The sequence below is a fragment of the Monodelphis domestica genome, chromosome 4, assembly GCF_027887165.1.
Source record: "Monodelphis domestica isolate mMonDom1 chromosome 4, mMonDom1.pri, whole genome shotgun sequence".
Taxonomy (NCBI): Eukaryota; Metazoa; Chordata; class Mammalia; order Didelphimorphia; family Didelphidae; genus Monodelphis; species Monodelphis domestica.
In genome coordinates, this window is record NC_077230.1 from 93,271,536 (window position 1) to 93,294,826 (window position 23,291).

Genomic DNA, 23,291 nt, shown 5'->3' on the forward strand with positions numbered 1-23,291 from the left:
GCCTTAGTCAGAGATACTTGCTGTAAAAAATTTCCCCCAGTTTTGCTTTCCTTCTAATCTTGGTTTGTTTGTACAAAAACATTTTAATTTAATGTAGTCAAAATTATCTATTTTGCATCTTGTAATGCTCTCTGTCTTTTGTTTGGTCCTTCCCTCATCCATAGATTTGACAGGCAAATTATTCCATGCTCCTCTAATTTGCTTATGGTAGCACCCTTTATGTCTAAATCATGCACCCATTTTGGTTTTATCTTATTATATGTTGTAAAATGTTGATCTATACCTAGTTTCTGCCATGCTGTTTTCTAGTTTTCCCTGAAGTTTTTGTGAAATTGTAAGTTCTTATCCTAGAAACTTAAAATTTTGGGTTTATCAAACACTAGATTATTATAGTCATTTTTTTTCTATTATCTATTGTGTACCCAACCACTGATCCACTACTCTCTTAGCTAATACCAGATTTTTTTTTATACCTTTCCCTTTCATCTTAAAATCAATATCAAATATTGGTTCCAAAGCAAAAGAGTGATAAGGGCTAGATCATTAGAATTAAATAACTTGCCCAGGGTCATACAGCTAGGAAGTATACAAAGCGAGATTTTAACCTAGGACCTCCTTCCCTTGATATTCTTAAAATTTTGTTCTTCCAGATGAAATTTGTTATTATTTTTCTAGCTCTATGAAATAACTTTTGGTAGTTTGATTGGTATGGCACTGAACAGGTAGATTGATTTATGTAGAATTGTCATTTTTATCATGTTGGTTAGACCTATCCATGAGCAAGTGACATTTTTTCAATTGTTTAGCCACAATTTCCTTTAAGTCATCCTAACTGAAAATCCCCCAGAGACATCTTGCTAGCAACTAAATTGCATCTGAACTATCTCTCCTAAAATAAATGGGGGCTTGCTTTGGCAGTACATATACTAAAATAAGTGGAATTGTCCAGAAATCTTTCTTTTTGGCATTCTCTTCTACCCTAACATTATTTCTAGGACTTTCTTCTCCTTTATTTTTCTCCATCTATGTGCTTTGCCTCCCTAGTCCTTGAACATCTTTAGAGTGCTCTTCCCTCCACATACACACAATCCTTTATCTATATTCAGCTCCAGTTCCTAACTGTTTGGACTCTCTGTCTCTATCTTCTAGATCAACCATAGGTGATATAAGGGATGGAGTGCTGGGCTTGGACCCAGGAGCACCTGACTTCAAATCAATCCCCTCACATAATAACCAGGACCCTAGGTAAATCACTTAACCTATTTCAAGCTTAGTTTCCTTACATGTGAAATGGGGATAACAATAGCACCTATCTCACGGAGTTTTGAAAGTCTTAAATAAGATAATATATACAAACCCCTTTTGCAAACATTAAACTCTTAAGTAAATGTTAGCTCAAGAATTCTAAGGAGGAATCCTAGGGGACACTAAGACCCATTTTGCTCTAGAGGCACCCAAAACAGAAATTACCTCTCTCTTCTCAAAGAAGCCACAAAAGAAGCCCAAGAAGCTGTTGATTACTTGGACTAATACCAGCATAATCTGGAGGACGCTGACACCCAGGAGTGTGGAGAAGAAAGTTACATGCCAGATGACAGCTCTCGAAGGCTCGAGACAGACTGAATCCCAAAGAAAACGGTCATAAAGGTAATTCCTATCCCAAAAAAGACAAGAAAACCAACAGATTGGGAATGAACCAGATCAGAAACCGAAAAGGAAACAAATAAAATTAAGACATCCAGACAATCTAGAAACAGAGACTTCATAAAACAGCTCAAGTATAGAACTCTAGTACAAGATTACGTTTTCACTTCACTGAGCTCAAAGCTAGAGGAAATAAGTGTAAGACTTCAGAACCTAAAAAAAAAAAAGAATTTTGTGTCAAAAGAGTTGGATGCTCTAATGAAGCAATCATTTGATAAGCATTATTTTAAAATTTTCAATAAGCATTTAAATTGGAGGGTAGCTACATAGCACAGTGGAGAGAGCACCAGGACCTGGGTTTAAATCTGGCCCTCTCACACGTCTTAGCTGTGTGTCCCTAGACAAATCATTTAACTCTGTTTGCCTTGGTTTCCTTTTCTGTAGAATGAGCTGCAGAAGTTAATAGCAAACCACTCCAGTAACCTTACTCAAACATGACTGAAAGAACTAAATACCAAAAAAACAAAAGAAATGGTGTTATTGACAAGGACAAGTTAAGAAAAAGAAGGATGAGAAACTAGAATGAGTATTCTCATTTCCTGGGAAAGGACTAAGGCTATCATTTGACTTCTACAGTCCCTTCGGGCTCCAAAGCTATGACAATCATCCTATTTACCTGTCGGTCAAGTCTTGAAATGGATAGCCGTACTTGGAGGCTTGTGTCTCATTGGACCAGGAAACATCAAACATGCAGAAAGGGCCATTCTTCAGGGCCGCACCAGATGTGATAAAGCAAACAAAGGCTCCAAAAAAAGCCAGGCAACTCGCCAGCAGAGAAACAAGCATCTATGGAGGAAGAGAAAAAGAGGGAAGCCACATGTGAGACAGAATTATCCTCTCACTTATAGTGCTGCCCAGGCAAGTGGCCTGTGTCTCGGGCTAGCTCGCTTCCCCAAGAGCACAATTAGGAGGATGTGGGTGATGGAATGACCCTCAGGACCTCACAGAACATGAAACAGGACTAGATTATAAGAAACAGGTGCTTTAATGTCTTTGCAAGGAATCCATCTCCATGGCAGATGCTTAAACCTTTTTTTAAAACCTGTACTTGCTGTTTTAGTATCAGTTGTAAGGCAGAAGAGCTATAAGGTCTAGTCAATTGGATTCAAGTGACTTGTCCAAGGTGATGGACTATCTAGGAAATGCCTGAAACCAGATGTGAACCCACGTCTTCCTGACTCCAGGCTTGGCTTTCTTTTCACTGAGCCACCCTAGCTGCCACATTTCACACCTTTACTTCAAAAGCTTTTACAGAAGATTTGGATTCAGCCTTTGACCTCACTAGATAAACTTAAAAATTTTTTTTCATTTCCATGTAGAAACAATTTTTGACAATTGTTTTCTGATATTTTAGGATTCAGATTTTCCCTTCATCCCTCCCCCCCTCCTCAAGGTGGTAAATAGTGTAATATAGGTTATACCTATACTTTCATGCCAAACATAGTTCATTTTCAAATCTTTTAATTTCTTAAAGAAATCAGATGATTTTAAAAAAATTTATTTTTTAAAGGATATATTATTTTCTCCAATTACCTGTAATAACAATTTTCCACATAAGTTTTCTGAAGATCCAAACTGTCTTCCTCCCTCTCTTCCTTCCCCCTTCCCAGAGATGGGAAGCAATTTGATCTGGATTATACATGTATTATCATGCAAAACCTACTTTCATATTTTTGTAAGAGAATGCTCATCTGAAACCAAAAGCCCAAATAAGAACCCAACTAAAGTAAAGTAAAAAAGCGTATGCTTTGATCTGCATTCCATCTCCCACAGTTCTTTCTCTGGAGGCAGAGAGCATTCTTTGTCACGAATTCCTCAGATTTGTCCTAGATCATTGTATTGCTGAGAGTAGCTGAGTCGATCACAGTTGATCATCCTTGCTGTTATTGCGTACAATTCTTCCAGAATACAAGAATTCAACATTAGAAAACATAGTCATATAATAGTTTCTCCATTAAAGCCAAATTACCCTGAAGCTCAAAATACACAAAAGCTATGCATGTGTTCCAGAAGGTTTGGGTTTTAAGTTAAAAGATTCACAATGAATTCTGCAAAACAATTTAAAATTGTACAAGAAAGGGCTCTTAACTGCTCATTCCCTTTGATTCAGAAATCTCACAACCGATCACAGACTCCAGCAACATCAAAGGCAAGAAAGGTTCCATTTATGCCAAAATAGCGACAATAAAAGAATTTCTTTGTGACAAAAAAAAATGGACACAAAGTATACGTGTGTACATCAGTTGGAGAATGACTGAACACATTGTATATTACTACAGTGGCATATTGTTGTACACTCAGGAATGAGAAATATGAGTAATTCAGAGAAACTCAGTAAGGTTTATGTCAACTGGTGAAGAACGAAGCAAGCTAAGAACAATAACAATAAGTATAATAATAAAGATGAAAAAACACAAAATGAAGCTGGTTAACAAATAATTGTAAAAACCAATCCTTATCTCAGAGAAGATGGAGTACTTCCCAACTTTTAGCAGAAAGGTGGGGGATTATGGGTGTGAAACATTGAATATACTGTTAGATATGATCACTATGTCAATTGCTTTTGTTTAACCATTTTCCCCTTTTAGGAGGAAGGGTTCATTGAAGAAGGGAATGGTTATACTCCCAAAAAACTGTTGTATAAAAGCAAAAGGTATCATTAAAACTTCTTTTTAAAAATAATGTTTTCCAATGGTAATTGTGAAAAATAAATTTTAATTTTAAAAATTGTGATTATTCTTGCTATCTCTTATCTTTATAACACCTATATTTCATAATGTATTTCTCCTCTACCAGCAAGTCATCCCTTGTAGCAAAAAAATGAAAAATTGAGGATGGAGAAGTTCAGCATAACAAACCATCGCATTGACCCAAGCTGATAATAGATGTACTACTCCATACCCACAGTCCACCACTTCTACAAAGAACAGATTTCTTCTCCTGGAACAAACTAGGTCATTATAATTACAGAATTCTTTCTTTTTGTTGTTGTTCTTTCTATCTATATTATTGGAAGCACCATGTATATTGTCTCCCTGGTTTTATTTCACTTTGTATCAGTCAATCAATATTTATTAAGTGCCTACTATATGTCAGACACTATGCCAAGTGTTGGGTATACAAAAAAGTCCTTACCCTCAAGGAACTTATAATCTAATGGAGGAGACAAGCTAGCAAATAGACATGAAACAAGCTACAAGTAGGATTAATATTGAAAATTGAAAATAATTAGCAAAGGAAAGGTGCAAAAATTAAGAAGGGTCAGGGGAGGTTTCCTGTAGAAGGTGAGATTTAAGATAGGACTCAAAGAAAGAGATGTCAGTAATCATATCAAAGGAGGGAGGGTATTCCAGGTATGGAGAAAATCCAGAGAAAATGTCTAGAGCCATTTTGTCAGTTCCTATAAATTGTTCCATGCTTTTCTGAATTCTTCCTATTCATGATTTCTTATGATACATTCATATTTCATTACATTCATGCACCAGAATTTGTTTAGGCACTCACAACTCAATTGGCACCCACCTGGTCTCCAGTTCTTTGATACTATAAAAAGCACTTCCATGATTATTTTCTCTTTGACTTTAATAAAGTATATACCTAGCCTGGGTAAATACCTGGACCAAAGGAGGCAGTCATTTTAATCATTTTTTTTAGCATAACTGCAGATTGCTTCCCAAAATGATTGGATAATTCACAGCTCCACCAAGAGTGTATGAGTGTGCTTTTCTTCCAGAAGTTCCTCCAGCATTGATTATTCCTATCTTTTTTGTCATTTTTGCCATTTTGTTAGGTTTGACATAAAACCTCAGAATTATATTGATTAGGATATCTTTTGTTATTAGTTGATTTGGACCAATCTTTCATAGAGTTGTTGATATTTTGTAATTCTTTTAAGAATTTTTTTTTCATTTCATTGGATTATAGCTCTTGGTTTTTTTATATATTTGTGTCAGTTCCCTATAGAACTTGGATTTTAATCCTCTAATCTGATCTCAAACCCTTAAAATTATAATGACAGAGACATCACATAATATAAGAAAATTATGTGGGCCAACAAATTAAAAGAGAACTTGGGGAATCTCTCAAACCAAAGATCCTAAGATCCTCCCAGAGAGTACTTCCTTCCCCCCCTGGGTTTGTTTGACTGGAGGCAAGGCTGGAAGATAAAATCTTTAATTAGCATTTGTTGCTAGGTAGACTTCAATGTTTAGAAAAAAATATATATATATTTATATGGTTTTATACAGCTTGATGACAATATTACAGTTAGAAAAGAAGCCTATCAGTGCTCAGTCACCTTTCCTTATTTGGGATGTTGAGTAATAGGGACAGGATATCAGGTGATCTGGGAGAGAATGTGTTAACCTTGAGGCCTCAGGACTTGCTAAAGCTCAGTTTGGTTCAAGTGAGATGTCCTCTCTCTATAGCTAGTCTTATCAGATATCCTGGTAGGGAATCCCTAAGATAGTGGAGGTCCCCTTCAAGACAGAAATCAGTAAGGATCATCCTACCCTTTTCAGCCTGGGGATCTCTATTTTTATAACCTTGTAGTTCTCTTTCTTTAACCTCTACAGTTACTTTTTCTAGGAAGCTGATGCTTCCCCCAAACTCATAATACAGAAATTTTATTCATTTTTCTTCTGCAAGGCAAACAACCTTTGCAAGCTGAAACAAATATGGAAACCACTTTAATAATTGACACGCTGTGAAAGCTGATTGTGAGAAATAATAATAATAATACTTTATCAACTGATATTTCTTGATAAAGGGCAGCTAGGCCTTTATGCAGTGAATAGAGCGCCAGGCATGAAGTAAGGAAAACTGATCTTAATGAGTTCAGATTTGACACTAGACACTTACTAGCTGTGTGACCCTGGGCAAGTCACTTAGCCCTGTTTGTCTCGGTTCCTCCTCTGTAAAATGAGATAGAAAAGGAAGTGGAAAACCATTTCAGTATCTTTGCCAAACAAACTCTAAATGGGGTCTGACAAAAAGTAGGACATGACTGAAAAACAGATTTATGGATAACTGTTATATGACTCTGGACCGCAGTTACATATCTGTAAAATGAGGGTCTTGACTTCTCTCAGTTCCCTTCCAACTCTGACATTCGTGAAGTAAAATAACCTGAAGATTTTTATCTTCACTATAGATGAAAATAAAAACATCTATATTATATAGACACCCATTGGATACAATTTAATATGCATACGTAGAACATATATATACATATTATATAAAGCTAGATAATACAGAGATGTATCATACACTTTCCCAAGTCAAAGACTCTATCAGACAAAGCAATGAACCAAAGAAAAGAGGTATAGGAATTAGAACAAAAGAACTACTTACGCTTTTGCAGGCCCCACTGTTCCTGAAGCAGCCCTGGCGCCAGCCTACCAGCGAGATGAGAATAGATGCCAAGAACACCTACAGAAAAAAAAGTAAGAGTTAAGGGGGGAGCAGAAGAACCAGGTTTCTTGTAGTTTTTAGGATCCCATCTTCATGCTCAGCAGGCTAGTCAAATACCCTGAATCTATAAGATTATCCTATATTCCAGAATTTTATTCAGGTGGTTTTTTTTTGTTGTTTTTGTTTTTAATCCTTACCTTCTGTCTTAGAATCAAATATTGTGCATTGGTTGCAAAGCAGAAGAACAGTAAGGGCTGGGCAATGGGGATCAAGTGACCTTTCCAGGGTCACAGAGTTAAGATATGTCTGAGGTCACATTTGAACCCAGGACATCCCCCCTCTCTAGGTCTGGCTCTCAATCCACTGAGCCACCACAATGCTGCCCGTATTCAGTTTTTTTGTTGTTGTTTGTTTGTTTTTTAAATACTTACCTTCCTTCCATCTTAGAATCAATACTGTGTATTGGTTCGAAGGCAGAAGAGTAGTAAGGGTTAGGCAATGGGGGTCAAGTGACTTGCCCAGGGTCACACAGCTACGAAGTGGCTAAGGCCAGATTTTGAACCTAGGACCTCCTGTCTCTAAGTCTGGATCTTAATCCACTGAGCCACCCAGATGCCCCCTTTTGGTTTTGTTTTTTAATCCTTACCTTCCAATTTAGGCTCAATACTGTGTATTGGCTCCAAGGCAGAAGAAAGGTAAGGGCTAGGCAATGGGGGTTAAGTGACTTGCCCAGGGTCACACAGCTGGGAAGTGTCTGAGGCCAGATTTGAACCTAGAACCACCTGTCTATAGGCCTGGCTCTCAATCCACTGAGCCACCCCACTGCCCCCACCATATTAAGTTTTAAACCATTAGTACAACACAATTTAGCCCTGCTGATCATGCTGACAAGAGTTAGTTCATAGTTCTTACCCCAGTTGGAATATGCCCAACATTCTCTAAACTGTATTTTGGCAACTCAGTCCAAAAGATTCTTTTTTCTCTTGGTTCTCAGGTTCCCTTGAGGCCCTTTCAGGTCTCAGATTGGTCTGCTGGACCCTCAGCAAAAAAACTCTCTTTGACATAATTGCACACCCAGTATGAGAAAGAGCAGAGAAGACGACTAGCATGGAGAAAAAATAGGTCCACTTACCATTAGGCCCCCTCCCCAAAGGCCTGAGCCCCTCAAAGCATGCTTGCCTATAAGGCCATTCCTCAGAGAGGTCACTTCCCAGTCAGGAAAGAATAGAGCAAGGTTGGCCCCAGCAGCAAATAGGGCTGAGAGGCCAAGGCTGACCCCCAGGATGCGGGAACATGACCGAGAACACGCCATCACAGGTTGGGGCAGGAACTGTGCTCTGAAAGATAGAAGAAGAGGGAAGGTTATCATGGTTCCAACTTTCAATCAACCTTCCCATCCCTCTTGTCTTGACCAAGAGATTTCTCTCTTCCACAGTAAATCACAGAAAGTAAGGACCAATAGGAGAGGCTATGAGGTGCTAGGACCATGGCCAGAAGCATATGGCGGCTAGAGCCCTTGCTACCCAACAGCACCTGAGGAAGCCCCATCACCAAGCCCTGGATGCCTTCTGTACTATATTTCTTTTCTGAGCATCAGTCAGTGATACTGAGATGTCTGGGCTAGGAGGCAGCCTCTTGAATTTGAGTGTTCTGAACACTCTTAATTGGAGCTGACTGGTGGCAGGATTTTCCCCACTGGAGAAAATGACAACAGAGAGATGGATGAGTCCAAGCCGGGGCCTGGCTGGCTAGAAGCCCTTGAGGTAATTGTTTAAAGAATGCAGAACTGGAAATGTAAAGTGCCTATTCAGTGGGTCTAAAAAAAGGCTATTAAGTGGTTCCACCAATTCCCAAGAGATAATAACAGGAGTTTGGAGTTATTACGGCTGATTCTTTGTCTTGTTTTGTTTTGTTTTTTGGTCAATGCTTGCAGGTGAATCTTGTGGTGAGCATTTCTTTTGTGAACAAGAAATAAGGGGCTGCCCAGATCTACAGGTTACAACGGATTCCTGCCTTTTGGGGAAGATCTTAGACCAGAGTCAAATCAAAGCTTTAAGAATTTTCTCCAGAGTTCTGGGATGAGTCATAAAGAGTCCCATAGGAGGGTTAAGTTTGACCTCAATCCATGTGTCCAAAGCTGAGAGTGGTTGGTGAATGGAAAAACAAAGGAAAAGCACTTTCAGCCTTCCACAGCCCAGGAGAAGTCATTGTTAGGCTTGTATTGTACCAAAATCTACAACTTCCACTAATTGGGTTTTGTTTTTCCATTTCCATTTCTAGTGCTTCATTTCTTTTGTGTTAACCCTTATCTTCTGTCTCGGAATCAATAATACCTACTAGTTTTGAGGCAGAAGAGTGGTAAGGGCTAGGAAACTGGGCTTAAGTGACTTGCCCAGGGTCACACAGCTAGAAAGTGTCTGAGGCCAGACACTTTGATTTGAACCCATCTCCAGGCTCGGTTCTCTATCCACTGAGCCACTCAGTTGCCTCCAACACTCATTAACTGTTAAATAAACATGAGGGTTTTTTTTTTTCATTCATTTTCCCTAATTCTGTCCTTCAGGACCAAAACCAATCTAATTGCTTTCCCAGGTGACAATCCTTCAGGTCTTTGACAACAGCTAATCTATCCCCACTCTGCCTCTCTTCTGGCCAGAGGCTCCTGCCCTACATTAAATCTGGGGTTTCCACTCATTTTCCTTTGCACACTCTCCAGTTTGCCAATATGTTTTCTAAAGAAGAGGCATCTAGTACAGGATTTCGCCTATTACTATGTGTATCCTTCTTTAAAATGAGGCACCCAGAGTAGAATATCATATATTCAGTCCGTTCTGGCTGATCTATGGGTGGTTTTGCTGAATGAATTATTTTTTCCTTTTTAAAAATCTTTGTTGCAGAGGGCAGTTCACTGTACAAACACAATATCCTAGAACTGGTCTGATCAGAGAAGAGTTCATCAGGCCTTTTGGGCAGTAGAGATTATTAATTCAATCAACAAGCATCTCCTGTAATGTCTTGAAACCTCTTCAGCACACTTGGTTATTTTATTTATTTTTTTAAGAGAATTTATTTATGAGTGTCTCAGCCCTCCATCCCCTGGAGAAGGTATCATCTGGAAAACAAATATGTACATACATATTATGCCCTTCATTCCTTCATGCTTCCACCTTTCAATTCATTCTTTGGAGGTAACATTCACATTTATTCTTCAAGTATTAAATCTGTATGCTGTCTTCTTGGTTCTACTCATTTTGCTGGTCTTTATCCCACGTAGTTCTTTCCAAGTTTTTAAAAAATCAGCCTGCAATCATTTCTTATGGCTCAGCAATGTTCCCTCACAATCATATACCAATTTGTTGAGCCATTCCCCAGTTAATGGGTATCCCCTCAATTTCCAGGTCTTTGCCACCATAAAGAGAGCTGCTAGAAATATTTTGGAACCTAAGGATTCTTTTCCTTTTTTCCCTGATCTCCTTGAGAAACAGACCCAGCAATGGGGTTACTTGATCTAAGGGTATACACAGTTTTATAACTCTCTGGGCATAATTCCAAATTGCTCTCCAAAATAGTTGGATTGATTCACTCTGCTACACAATAAATCTGCAATAATGAGAGACTGGGGCTCAAAGGATCAGAGCTTATGTATTCATTGGTAAGGTTAGTGGTTACCAATAATAGAGGTCAATAGCCTCTCAAAAAACAAAGACCCCTGATGCAATTAGAATAGCTTTTTTATATAGTTTAGTGACTACATAAGCTCCAGAAATGTCCCCCAAACTAAGATTGTGATTGGTTCTTCATTATGCTAGCTGACCACCTGATCATGAGTCTTCAACATTATGGTGATTAGAAAAATCAAATTAGGTCACATCCTCTTGTCAGAAATGGACCCAGAATGTCTTACCAGACCAGAGACTTTCTAGAGTCCCTGGTGTTATGAAAGACTTAATTATTCTCCAGAAGTTTCCTTATCTATCATTCCCTGTACCAATGGAGCCTAGTATAGGAAAACATCTTGTGATCAGGTTAAATTATCCTTCAACCATCTTTCTTTCTTTCTTTAAAAAAAATCTCCTTATGACATCACTTTTTTATATGGATATATGACTTGGGGTTTCATCTCTATGGTTAAAAATGAATAATATGGAACTAGGTATCGAGTGATAACATTTGTACAACCCAGTGGAATTGCTTATTGGCTTTGGGAGGGATCAGGGAACAGGAAAGAGGGGAGGGAAAGAAAATGAATCATGGAAACATGGAAAAATATTTTCTAAAAAAATAAAATAATAAATAATAAACAAATAATCTTACCTTACATCTTAAAATCAATACTGCGTATTGGTTCCAAGGCAGAAGAACACTAAGGACTAGGCAATGGGGATTAAGTGATTTATCCAGGGTTACTATAATAAGGGACTATTTTGATTGGTAATTGATGACTTTTTCTCTTCCACAGTTATACAACTAGTCAGTGTCTGAGGTCATATTTGAACCCAGGACCTCCCATCTCAAACCTCTTAGCCACCCAGCTCCATCTTTCTTAAGTGACATCTTGGGTTGCTCACTAATTGAGGGATGGCCTTAGATCAACCCAATAATACTCTACATCTCAAAGCCTTAAAACTTGGTTACAATGCTTGATTATAATGATTTCTATTGTGATTTTTAAACTCTTAACTATAAATCAACAATCATTTTCACACACCAAAAGGGGACACTCAAATAATAAGACTTAGGACCTCCCTTGCTCAAATGTAGCTTATGTGCCAGCATCTATTTCAGAGGAAAATCCATAAAGCCCTCAACAAATTCCTCCCAAACAAACTAATATCTATGGGGCTTCCAAACTATATTGGGCAGTTGGCTAGCCAGTCTGTTGAGTTAGGACACTGGTACAGATATTCCCCATTGCTTGTGGACAGAGAATTGGACCCAAAGTGGAATAGGAGGAAGATGGCAGATTGGATTGTATCTGGAAACCAAGCAGTGCTTTCAAGGATTCTAAGATGATTTCCAGTGCAGTGAACACATCCTTTAAACCCAGATGTTGCCATGGTAATCTTGAGATGTTTTACAGCATCTCAAACTCTCTCTGCCTGCAGATGACCCTTCTGTCCCCTGGATAAGACAAGTCAGGCACTGGCCCAACTAGAGCTGGCTGAGGTTGATTCTTGGCAGCTGTCCCAGGCGTGAAAGATGAAGCGTTTTCCAGTGTTAACTGTCTTTTCTAGGCCAAAGTTAAGACAATGCATTTATGTACCCAGGATATAAAATTCACACTCCCATGTTATTGTTATTCCTGAATCCATTCTCTCTTTTGATCTTCTACTCACTGTAACACAGGACATTTGCCTTATCATAAAACAAATATACTCTATATTCTCTATAGAGAACAAAATTTTCTAGCATTAAAAATGTGTGCATTTATAAAGTCATATTAAAAAAGCATTCAGGACAGTAAGGGGGCTCAATGAATAGAGCACCAGGCCTGGAGTTGGGAGGACCTGGGTTCAAATCTGGTTTGAGATACTTAGTAGCTGTGTGACCCTGGGCAAATCCCTTAATCCCAAATGCCTAGCCCTTACCTCTCTTCTGCCTTGGAACTAATACTTAGTATCAATTCTAAGAGAGAATGTAAGGGTTTCAGGCCCAGAGATGGGAGGTCCTGGGTTCAAATCTGACCTCAGATGTTTCCTAGCCATGTGACCTTGGACAAGTCACGTATCCCTAACTGCCTAGACCTTACCACTCTTATGCCTTGGAACCAATACTTAGAATTGATTTCAAGATGGATGATAAGGATTTTTTTTTAAGTGCAAGGGGGAGTGGATTAAGAGCCAGACCTAGAGACAGGAAGTCCTGGGTTCAAATCTGGCCTCAGACACTTCCAAGCTCTGTAACTCTGGGCAAGTCACTGTAACAGTTAAAAATTTAGGGGAGACTTAGGCAAGATAGAAATTAGTTTCTCTCTGCAAGGAGTATTATATTTTATGAGGTTTATTAAAGATTAAGGATTAAAGAAAATACAGAATAAGAAAGCACATATCTAGGCCAGAGAGGCCTAGACAAGATAACCTCACATCATGAAAGAGATGCGTCTGCTCCAAAAGTCCAAGTCCAAAAAGGAAGTCCAAAAGAGAGGCCGAGCCTATTCACAACCAGGTTTAAATATCCCATCTTACTCTCAGCCCAGGTGAGAATTCAGTGAGATTAGAGGGCCTTCTGGGGAAGTGGAGCAAGGACTTCTGGGGATTGAAGTCCTGGATTTGAGCATATTTTTACATCACTTGACCCCCATTGCCTAGCCCTTTCTGCTCTTCTGCCTTGGAACCAATACACAATATTGAGCCTAAGATGGAAGGTAAGGTTTAAATATATATACATATTTTTAAAAGGTACAATGTAAATGTTAGCAATTATGAAGATATTATATACCTGGCTGAGTGAAAGAATGAGTATGAGAGGACCCATCAACAGACAAAACAAAGTATTGAGGAGGGGAAAGTTTGAGTTTTATTTTGAACATGTTGAGCTTGAGATAACTATGGGACATTTGTTGATGTCCATCCAACAGGAATTGGCCATGGATGCCTAGAGCCCAAGTAGAGATCTGGCTTGGGTTCTTCCAGCTCTGGAAGTCATCTGCACAGCATCTCATTGAATTACAACCCTGGGAGATAGGTGGTGCTATTTAATAATATATATCTTTTCTCTTTTGTGGGAGATCACCAGAGAGAAAAGAGAGGAGGGCCCAAGACAAGCTTGGTGGGTAGGGCTATTCAACGTCTATGACAATCCAGCCAAGAAGGGGGAGCAGGAGTCCTCAGGCTGGTAGGAGAGAAGATCAGAACCTCTTCACTGAGGGAGGAGATAGAGTGATAAGCAAGGTCAGACTAGCCTGGGTGGTTGGACATGTCTATCATCCCTGCTCCTGGGAAAGCTGAGGCTGGTAGATCTCTTGATTTTTTCAGTCAGGTCTAACTCTGTGATGCCCTTTGGGGGTTTCTTGGCCAAGATACTGGAATGATTTGCCACTTTCTTCTCTAGATCATTTTACAGATGAAGAAATTGTGGCAAATAGGGTTAAATGACTCTCCTTGGAGTTATATAGCTGCTAAGTGTCTGAGGCCAGATTTGAACTTAGGTCTTCCTAATTTTAGTCCCCCTTTGCCCCCCCTCTGGATGTCTAAAGAGAGGCAAACTTGATCAGGTCAGAAAAGCCCCTGAGCTGCTCAGGGGTGGGAGAGAGGGAGAGGGAGAGGGAAAAAGCCAGAGCCAGAGCTAGAGCCAAGGAGAATTGGGAAAGGGTCATCAAATTGGGCAGGTAAGAGACTACTGAGGGCAGCTAGGTAGAAACTTCCTAGCCATGTGTCCTTGGGCAAGTCGCTTAACCCTGATTGCCTGGCCCTTGCCAGTCTTTTGTCTTAGAATTGATCCTTAGAGAGTTAATATTAAAAACAAAAATCACTGGTAACCTTGGAGAGAGTGGTTTGGTTTCAGTTTAGTGGTAGCTAAGAAACCAGAAGGGAAAGGAGTGAGAAATAAGTGGAAAGGGAGGAAATAGAGGCAGGACAGGTGGATAATCTTTGCTAGGAGTTTGCTGTTGAAAGAGAAGAAAGAGGGCACTAGATTGAGGGGATGGAAGGGTCAAGTGAAGGGTATTTTGATGATGGGGGAGACCTGGGCAGTGTTTGCAGGTAGATATGGGAAGGCAGGATTTCCTATGGCAACTAGCCACCCTCCCACACCCCCTCAGATATCACCTCAGTGTCTTCAGGCTCCTCTCCATCAGTTACCCACTCAGCCTGCCAGCACTTTCCATGTTCTGGTCTCTTCTCTATCAAAATGTACCTGTCCTGGACTATTCAATCCCGCTTTAACATCTCCCCTGAAGGACGTTCAGCTTGGTAAGAGATGAAACTCATCAGCTATTTTTGCTAATTGCATTATTTCAAGATGATCTCTCTGAGTCTGATCAGTCTCAGGACGGAGCCCTTCCGGAGCGGATCAGACTTCTCCTTTTTGAAACTAGTTAGGATTTGCATTAGAATCATTGCAAAAACATGTGCAGCCTCTATAGGATTGCTTGTTTTCTCACTGAGTGAAGGAGGACTGAAGGAGAGAATTTGGAACTCAAATTTAAAAAAATGAATGTTAAAATTGTCTTTACGTGCAATTAAAAGAAATAAAATATTTTTTAAAAACACCTTATTTGTCCTGGGTCCCACCTGGATTTGGGAGAACTTCTTTCTTTTTATGCAGCAATCTCTAGCCAAAAGCTATTGCCTCATTCTAGAAAGCTGCAGACATTGCCAGCCTCTAGCTGGCCACATTAGGCTTGGTGCTTGAAACCAAGGCAAAGGGCAGCCAGATCTTGTCCCTATATCAATGGCGCTCCTCTTAAGGAGAAAGGCCAGCTTATCGCTAGGCCTCTTTAGAATGGCCACAGGGCTAGGATCAGGTTCCCTAGCTTGGAAGATCTGGAAATTCTCTATTCCACAAAATCATTAGAATTAGTGAGCACTTGGGGAGCCTTCCTGTCCCAACCTGGGCCCTCCAGGTTCAAGGTGCTCTGTGGAATCACAGAGTCCACTCAAAACAATATCTGGTAATAAATGCATTTTCATTCATTCATTCATTCATTCATTCATTCATCATCCACTGTGCACTTATTTGTCTGTTTACATGTTAGATCCCCCCAAAAGGAAGAAGGGCAAAGTCTGTTTTTCTCTTGGTAAGTCCATTGATTGTTTTCACTAATTTGTATGTATTTTTCTTCTACTAAGCCTGAAGCCATAATTAATTTAAAACAAGGAGGCATCTAGGTGAGGAAGTGAGTCACAGATTTGAGTTCAAATCTGGTCTCCAACATTTACTAGATATCTGACCCTGGGCAAATCACTTAATCTGTCTGCCTCAGTTTCCTTAATTGTCAAATGGGGGTAATAATAACCTCATCCTCTCAGGGTTGCTTTGAGGATCAAATGAGAGCAGATTTGTTTATTTATTTTATTTATTATATTTTTCCATAGTTACATGATTCATGCATGTTCTTTCCCTCCCTCTTCCTGGAGCTGATAGGCAATTCCGCTGGGTTATACTTTATCGTTGTTCAAAACCTATTTCCATGTTATTTCTTTTTATTCATTCATTCATTTGCTTGTTTGTTTACAGATCACATTTGTAAAGTGTTTAGCACAGCACTTGGCAATAGAAAACACTTACTAAATGGTGGTTTCCTTCCTTTCAAAACAAGAACATTTAACGAAAAAAGCACAATAGATTTGCTGTAAAGCATCCCACTGTCTCTGTCCCTCTCCCATAAACTTGGGCTCTCACTTTTTCCTAAACAAATACCAGCAGTAGGGAGTGTGAGCAAACATAGGGATCACGCATGAGGAACCCAAGCGTGAGAAATAAATGGAGTAGAAATGCCTTCCTTGCTCTAGAAACTGTGGTTGTCTTTAGTCTTGTTCTCTGCTGGGTTCCACACACTCCCCACTGTTCTCACAGCATCTGCTGAAAACCTGGTCTCCAGGGGGCTGACCTACTATTCTGTGGGACCTGACATCTCTTTTGCGTCACTATTCTGGTAGTTTCTGCCAGTTCCAGCAAAGAGACGGTGTCTCGATGGGCATCGCTCCCTACTTCTATCTTCTAGGCTCATCTTTTCAGGGTTACCCAAGGCATCTGGACTTCAGTCTTCTAAAATCTAGGTTATTGGGGCTAGAAAGTCTCCCAGATAAGAGATGAAATAAGATCAGGTAGCCTCACAACATTTTAGTCAAACTCATCACATCTAGTTAACAAGAACCAGCCAGATTAGGTCATTTCCTTTTTGATGCTTTCTATTACAGACCTAATTGGGGATTAGGTAGTCTTAGATATCACTAAAACCCTCTCTGGGAAAGCTGCAAATGAATGGGTCAGACCGAAGGGTAAATTTAGAAGCCTCTCCCATCAAATCATCTTCAATCTATTCTTTATAGATCCAGTAGTAACTAGTTCTCTGCATGTTGTCTTCCCCACTGGAATTTAAACATTTTTTTTAAACCCTTACCTTCCATCTTGGAATCAATACTATGGATTGGTTCTAAGGCAGAAGAGTGGTAAGGGCTAGGCAATGGGGGTTAAGTGACTTGCCCAGGGTCACACAACCAAGAAGTGTCTAAGGTCAAATTTGAACCCAGAACCTCCTGTCTCTAGGTTTGACTCTCAATCCACAGAGCCACCCAGCTGCCCTTTGGAATTTAGACTTCTTTAGGTTAGTCTTTGACTTTCTCTCCCCCCTGCCCTTTCCCCCAGAGCCTAGCACATAGGAGGTATAAATGGTGGGTTGTTGTTTTTACTAGAAGAGAACCAAGACAACATTGCCATTGGTGATAACTTTTGACTGGAGCATTAATGGAATTTAAGTGAGACAGAGTTTCCCCAAATTGTCAGCCTCACTCTCACACCATCTTGGGAAATATTGCACTCCCAGAGACCATGGTCCCAGCAGATGCTGTGAGAACAGTGTATGGAGCCCAGTTTCTGGAGTGAGGAAGGCATTTCTACTCCATGTAGAAATCCATTGGCAAGATGAAAGTCAGGTTGACTGGTGATGGCCCAGAACACAGTCAATGAACTTGGCATACCAATGTCTGATCAAGCTTCAAGCAATTCCTAGCACTGATTTCATCTACCTTCACGCAGTTGGAGCAAATTGTCCTCATCCATCCATTCCACCAAGGGAAGCTTTCACAGGCTTGGAGGAGCCTTCCCCCATCTTATGGATGTACTTGAGGCTTGTCCCTTATTCTCAGCCCAGTTTAGCTTATCTTTAAGAAAGAGTCCTGAGTGTAAACACTGTGTGCCCTTAGCTTCTTGGAACCACAGATGAGAGCTGGGTGGCAACTAGATACCAAATTATTGGGCAGAGCCAAGATGGTGGCTTAGTAGCAGAGAAAATGGAAACTGCTCTGACAGTCCTTCCAAATGGACATCAAAGGATTGGGCAAAGCCAAGATGGCGGCTTAGTAGCAGAGAAAACTTAAATCTTTCTCACCATCCTTCCAAGTGGACACCAAAGGACTAGGCAGGCCAACATGGTGGCAGAGAAAGCTGAAACCACTCTAACATTCCTTCCAAGAGGACACCATAGGAGGGTCACAGCCCTGTAAAAGGGATATTCATGGAAGATTAACACCTCTGGAGTGAAGTGGTGAATAAATACTTGTTGACCACTGACTTAAAGCAAGATCAGTCTTCTCCACCCAAATAGTAACCATCCCTACCTTTGTTATACATATCAGTTAAAACAAAATCTGATTTGCTTTGAAGCCTCAAAAAAAATTCAGTCTTGAACAGTGACATTACTTTTGCATATGCTCAGAGGTTAGGAATTCCAGGCAAAAAATGCCTAAAAGAATAAAAAGGGGTGTCAGGATATATTGTCCAAATTACTGTTGTTGCTTATCTTAAAAAACAGGTGCAGTCTTACCTAAGGGTGCAGAGACTCCAGTGAATCAATAACAACTAACTAAACTCCCAAGAATGATGGCTACTATATTTACAAAGATTCTGGCACATAGTAAATTTAGCCCTTGGCCTGAAGCCAGGAAAATCTCAGTTCAAATTCAATCTCAAGTCACTGTGTGACCCTAGGCCTGTGATGGCAAACCTATGGCACACATGCCAAAAAATGGCACACAGAGATCTCTCTCTGGGCACACATACCATCACCTACCAGAGTTAAAGACAGAGGGACTCATGGAGCTGCTTCCTCCCCTTCTCCATCCCTCTGTCCAGCAGCCCAATGGAAACTGAGGTAGAAGCAGTTAAAGTGATTGGTCCAGGGTCATATACAGCTACTAAATGTCTGTGACTATATTTGAACTTAGTTTTACCTGACTCCAACCTAGTATTATGCCCACTGAACCACCTAGCTTCCCGGGTAAGACCAGAAGTACCTTTCCAAAGCCCCTTCTCTGAAAGCGGGAAATTTTGAATATAAAGTGGCTGCCAGTTCCCCAAGAGTCTTCTTCTATGCTATCCTTCCTTCCTTCAATGAATCCATCCCAGGCCCCAGATCCAGGATTCTTACTCCCTTCAACCAGGGGCCTAATCCTGGTATTGTGTTATTTTTTAACCCCTTGTCTTCTGTCTTAGCATTGATCCCCAATATCTATTCTAAGGCAGAAGAGCAATTAGACTTGGCAATTAGCTAGGCAATTAGACTTGCCCTGAGTCACATAACTAGGAAGTGTCTGAGGTCAAATTTGAACCCAGGACCTCCCAACTCTAGGCCTGGCACTCTAATAACTATGCTACTTACCCTACTTGGTCTTGTTTGACAGCTAAAAACCCACCAGACGAGATTGTAAGATCCTTAAGGGCAGAGACTGTCTCTTACCTCTTTTTGTATTTCTAGTGCTTATCTTAGTGCCTGATATATAATAGGTGCTTAATAAGTGTTAGTTGATTTTAAAAATTATTATTATTTGCATGTGTGGTAGCCCATTTCATTGGTAGCCCCCAAAGGGTGTGCCTCTTTGGGAGGAAAAGGGGTGAGAAATATAGCACACTTGACCAGTTTCCACCAGTCACCTTGACTGCCCTTCACGTTGCACATTTCTTCAATAAAATAGATCCACCATACTCCCTTGTTGGATGCTCCCATATTTCCTTTTATTGGATACCAGAACTTTACTAAATCTGCATTGACACCCACTCCTTTCCCATATAAAAATGTCAGAAACACTTGATAAATTCTGGATTTTTTTAACCCTTACCTTCCATTTTAGAATCAATACTATGTATTGGTTCTAAGGCAAAAGAGCAGTAAGGGCTAGGCAATGGGGGTTAAGTGACTTGTCCAGGGTCACATAGTTAGGAAGTATCTGGGGCCACATTTGAACCCAGGACCTCTTATCTCTAGGCCTGGCTCTCAATCTACTGAGCCTCCCAACTTGCCACAAATTCTTATTTTCCAGTTCTCCTTTTTCAGTATTCCATTAAACTAGTATTTATTTGCTAGTCTCTAGAGAGTACAAAGAGGAGGAAAAAAAACAAAGTTTGATAAGCCTGATTTCAGTAAATTAACAAACAATATTTATTAAACCTTTTACTATGTCCCAAGCATTGTGCCAAGCTAGGGAAGATACAGTGAAAGGCAAAAGACATTCCTTGTCCTCAGGGAGCTCACCTTTTAAGAGAGGAGACAATCTTTAAAAAACTAGGCACATAAAAGAAAGACACAGACATTGTAAATGGAAGGTAATCTCAGGGAAGGCACTAACAGTGTCTTGGGGAGAGGGAGAGGAAGAAGGAAAGAAGGAGAAAGGGGGGAGGGGGAGAGAGATAGACAGAGAGTACTTCAGGCATGGAGTCAGGGAATCTGAGTGTGAGTTGAGAGGAATAGCAAGGTCAGTTGCAGCCAGATCATAGAAGGCTTTAAATGCCAGGCTACAGAATTTATATTTTATCCTAGAGGCAATTAGAGAAGCCATTGACAATTTCTGGACTGAGTAATGAGAGAATTAAATTTGTATATTAGGAAAACTGTTGTCATTTGAAGAGAAGAGAACTGAATGAAATGGAATTTGGCATCAGTCACAGTGAATCTTTCTTATGCGTTCTCATATTCTAATTTCCAAAAGTACATCTTGTCTACATTAGCTACTTTCCAAATTGATGTTTTCCAATTTATTGCATGATTTCACATGTATAATTGATATTCTGTTGCTTGCCTTCTCAATAGGTAGGGGAGGTCAGGAGGAAGAGAAGGAATTTGGATCTCAAAATCTTTTACAATGTTATAAATAAATAATTTGGCAAGAAAATGGATGTTTTCCTTTTTTTAGGAGAATGGCAGAAGCCTATTTTTAAGATTTAAGAAGCTTCTTTAGTCTTACTAGCAGCACATTTTCTTTTTTTTAATTGAATCTTCTTTTTTTCAATTACATGTAGAAACTATTTATGACAACTGTTTTCTGACATTTTGAGATTCAGATTCTTTCCCTTCCTCCTTCTCCTTCTCCTTCTCTCTGCCTCAAGATGGTAAGTAGTCAGATATAGGTTATACCAGGTGTTCATGCAATACATATTTCTATATTCTCCATGAAGACACATATCATATATACAATAAAAAACTCATGAAGGAAATAAAGTGAAGGATGATGTAAAATCAGATCCCAACCTTGACTGTGGACAGCCTTTTGTTTGTTTTAATCAAGAGTCCCTTAAGGTTATCCTGTTTTAACAGCACATTTTCAAACTTAAAGGTAGGTGAAGCACATGGCTAAAATCAGACCTTTTATGTTGAGTCTCCATTTCAGATGCTACTCACTGACCTTCTCTTCCAATTCTGGAGTGGTGGGATCTGTTTGGGACCAGCAACCTTCTTTATACTAACCACAAATTAAGTTTCACTTGTTCTTTTTTGGATCCTGAGCTCACTGAAAATACGATAATTGTTTTCCTCTTCTCTTTTTCCAATTAGCAAGCTTTTATTTCTCTCTTGCTCATCACCCCTTAGACCTTGTTAAATTAAAGTGTTATATTTCCCATTTGGGACAAAAAGAGAAAACCAAACCCATCAAAACAAGCATCATTTATCAAAACATTCCCAGGCTGTTTGTGTCCAAAAATTTATCTTTTCTCACCACCCATACAGTACCTGGTACATGCTAGGGGCTGAAGAAATGCTCAGTGAATGGCTAAGGAATGGATAAATGTCAGCAGCTTTCTTTTGAAAAAGTGCACATCTTGCTCTTTACCGTGAATCCATCCCCTTTTTACATGTAATATAGCATATGTAATTTTTAGTATATATCATATGTAATTTTTTTCAAAAGACTAGTTGCTCAAACGTTAAAAGGCAAAGTGTCTTGGGAGGGAAGGGAAAATTTATGGACATAAAGACCAGAGAAAACTAGAAATGTGGCCCCTTCACAGTCATGTGGATTGTAGATAAATAAGATCCGGATAACTGTTATTTTTTTAACCATTTGGATTGTGTTCCTCCCATCTTCCCCACTTGAAGCTTGTTGGAGTAGCTCTGCCCAAAACAAAACTGCTGAGTTTCTTGCTCTGCTCATGCCCTGCCTATTCTCTGATAGAAAGAATGACCAATGGTCACTTACTACCTCCCACCTGCCAACCCCCCACCAAATATAAAAAATAAAAAATAAGGCAGGTGGCCAGTGATAAAATATGGAAAAAACTTCCACAGGGACAGCTGGGTAGTGCAGTGGAGAGAGCACTGGGTTTGAATCCAGAAAACAGCTTTTTCCTAAGTTCAAATCTGACCTCAGACACCTACTAGTTGTGTGACCTTGGGTAAGTCACTTAACCCACTTTGCCTCAGTTTCCTCATTTGTCAAATGAGGAGATAGAAATGGCCAACCACTCTAGTAGCTTTGCCAAGAAAACCCCAAGTGGAATGAATGAGAGTCAGACACAAATGAATAACTACAAAACTTTCAAAAACAAAAGTTATCCTCTACAGTTAATCCTTATCATCTCACTATAGAACACAACTAGATAAACTAAGTCAACAAGTATTTTTTAAATGTCTAAACATCTACTGCCTGTTTGCCAGGCAGTGTACCACATCATTGAAAAGGTAAGCTACATAGCTAGTCAAAAAGAATGCCAGCTTTCTGAGTAGACAGATACCCTGCTTGATATCTAAAAAGCAAGACCAATGGATACTCACAAGACTCTGGGATTCTCTTCCTCCTCCTTGTGCCCAATGAAGACCAGGAATGCCAATGAGAGTGTGAGCCTAAAGCACAGTTTTCTTTTCCTTGATGCAGCTGGTCTGTAGCCCCAGATGTGTCCCACTGTCCTGATGATGGGTTTGCTCCTCTGTCTGGTGTAGGGGTTAAGAAAGATGTGTGTGTGTGTGTGTGTGTGTGTGTGTGTGTGTGTGTGTGTGTGTAGATATATATATACGTTCCTCAGCATATACCTCTTCCCTTCTCTCTTCCCTACATGGTCTGTATCAGAGGAGCTCCTCATCCAAGTGGCTGCCTCTTTCTGTCCAATCCCACCCTCCTCTCTCCATGTGACTTTGAAGAAGGAAAGAAAATCAAGACACTGGAGTATGAATGAGCTGGATCCTCTGAATGAGTCACCAAGAAGTGGGTCCACTAGAGCTGATCTCACCCTCCCATCTCCCCATGGAG

General features: G+C 39.9%; 1 protein-coding gene across 1 annotated transcript; it reads right to left on the minus strand.

The window, feature by feature from the left end:
• Positions 1–448: 448 nt before the first annotated feature.
• TM4SF19 (transmembrane 4 L six family member 19) lies at positions 449–23,018 on the minus strand. The gene is made up of 5 exons (XM_007493866.2): positions 22,820–23,018; positions 8,249–8,453; positions 7,057–7,134; positions 2,321–2,490; positions 449–1,654 (listed from the first exon to the last, which is right to left on the minus strand). The coding sequence occupies exons 2-5, from the start codon at positions 8,426–8,428 to the stop codon at positions 1,405–1,407; spliced, it is 678 nt and encodes a 225-aa protein (XP_007493928.2). The 5' UTR covers positions 8,429–8,453; positions 22,820–23,018; the 3' UTR covers positions 449–1,404.
• Positions 23,019–23,291: the final 273 nt, after the last annotated feature.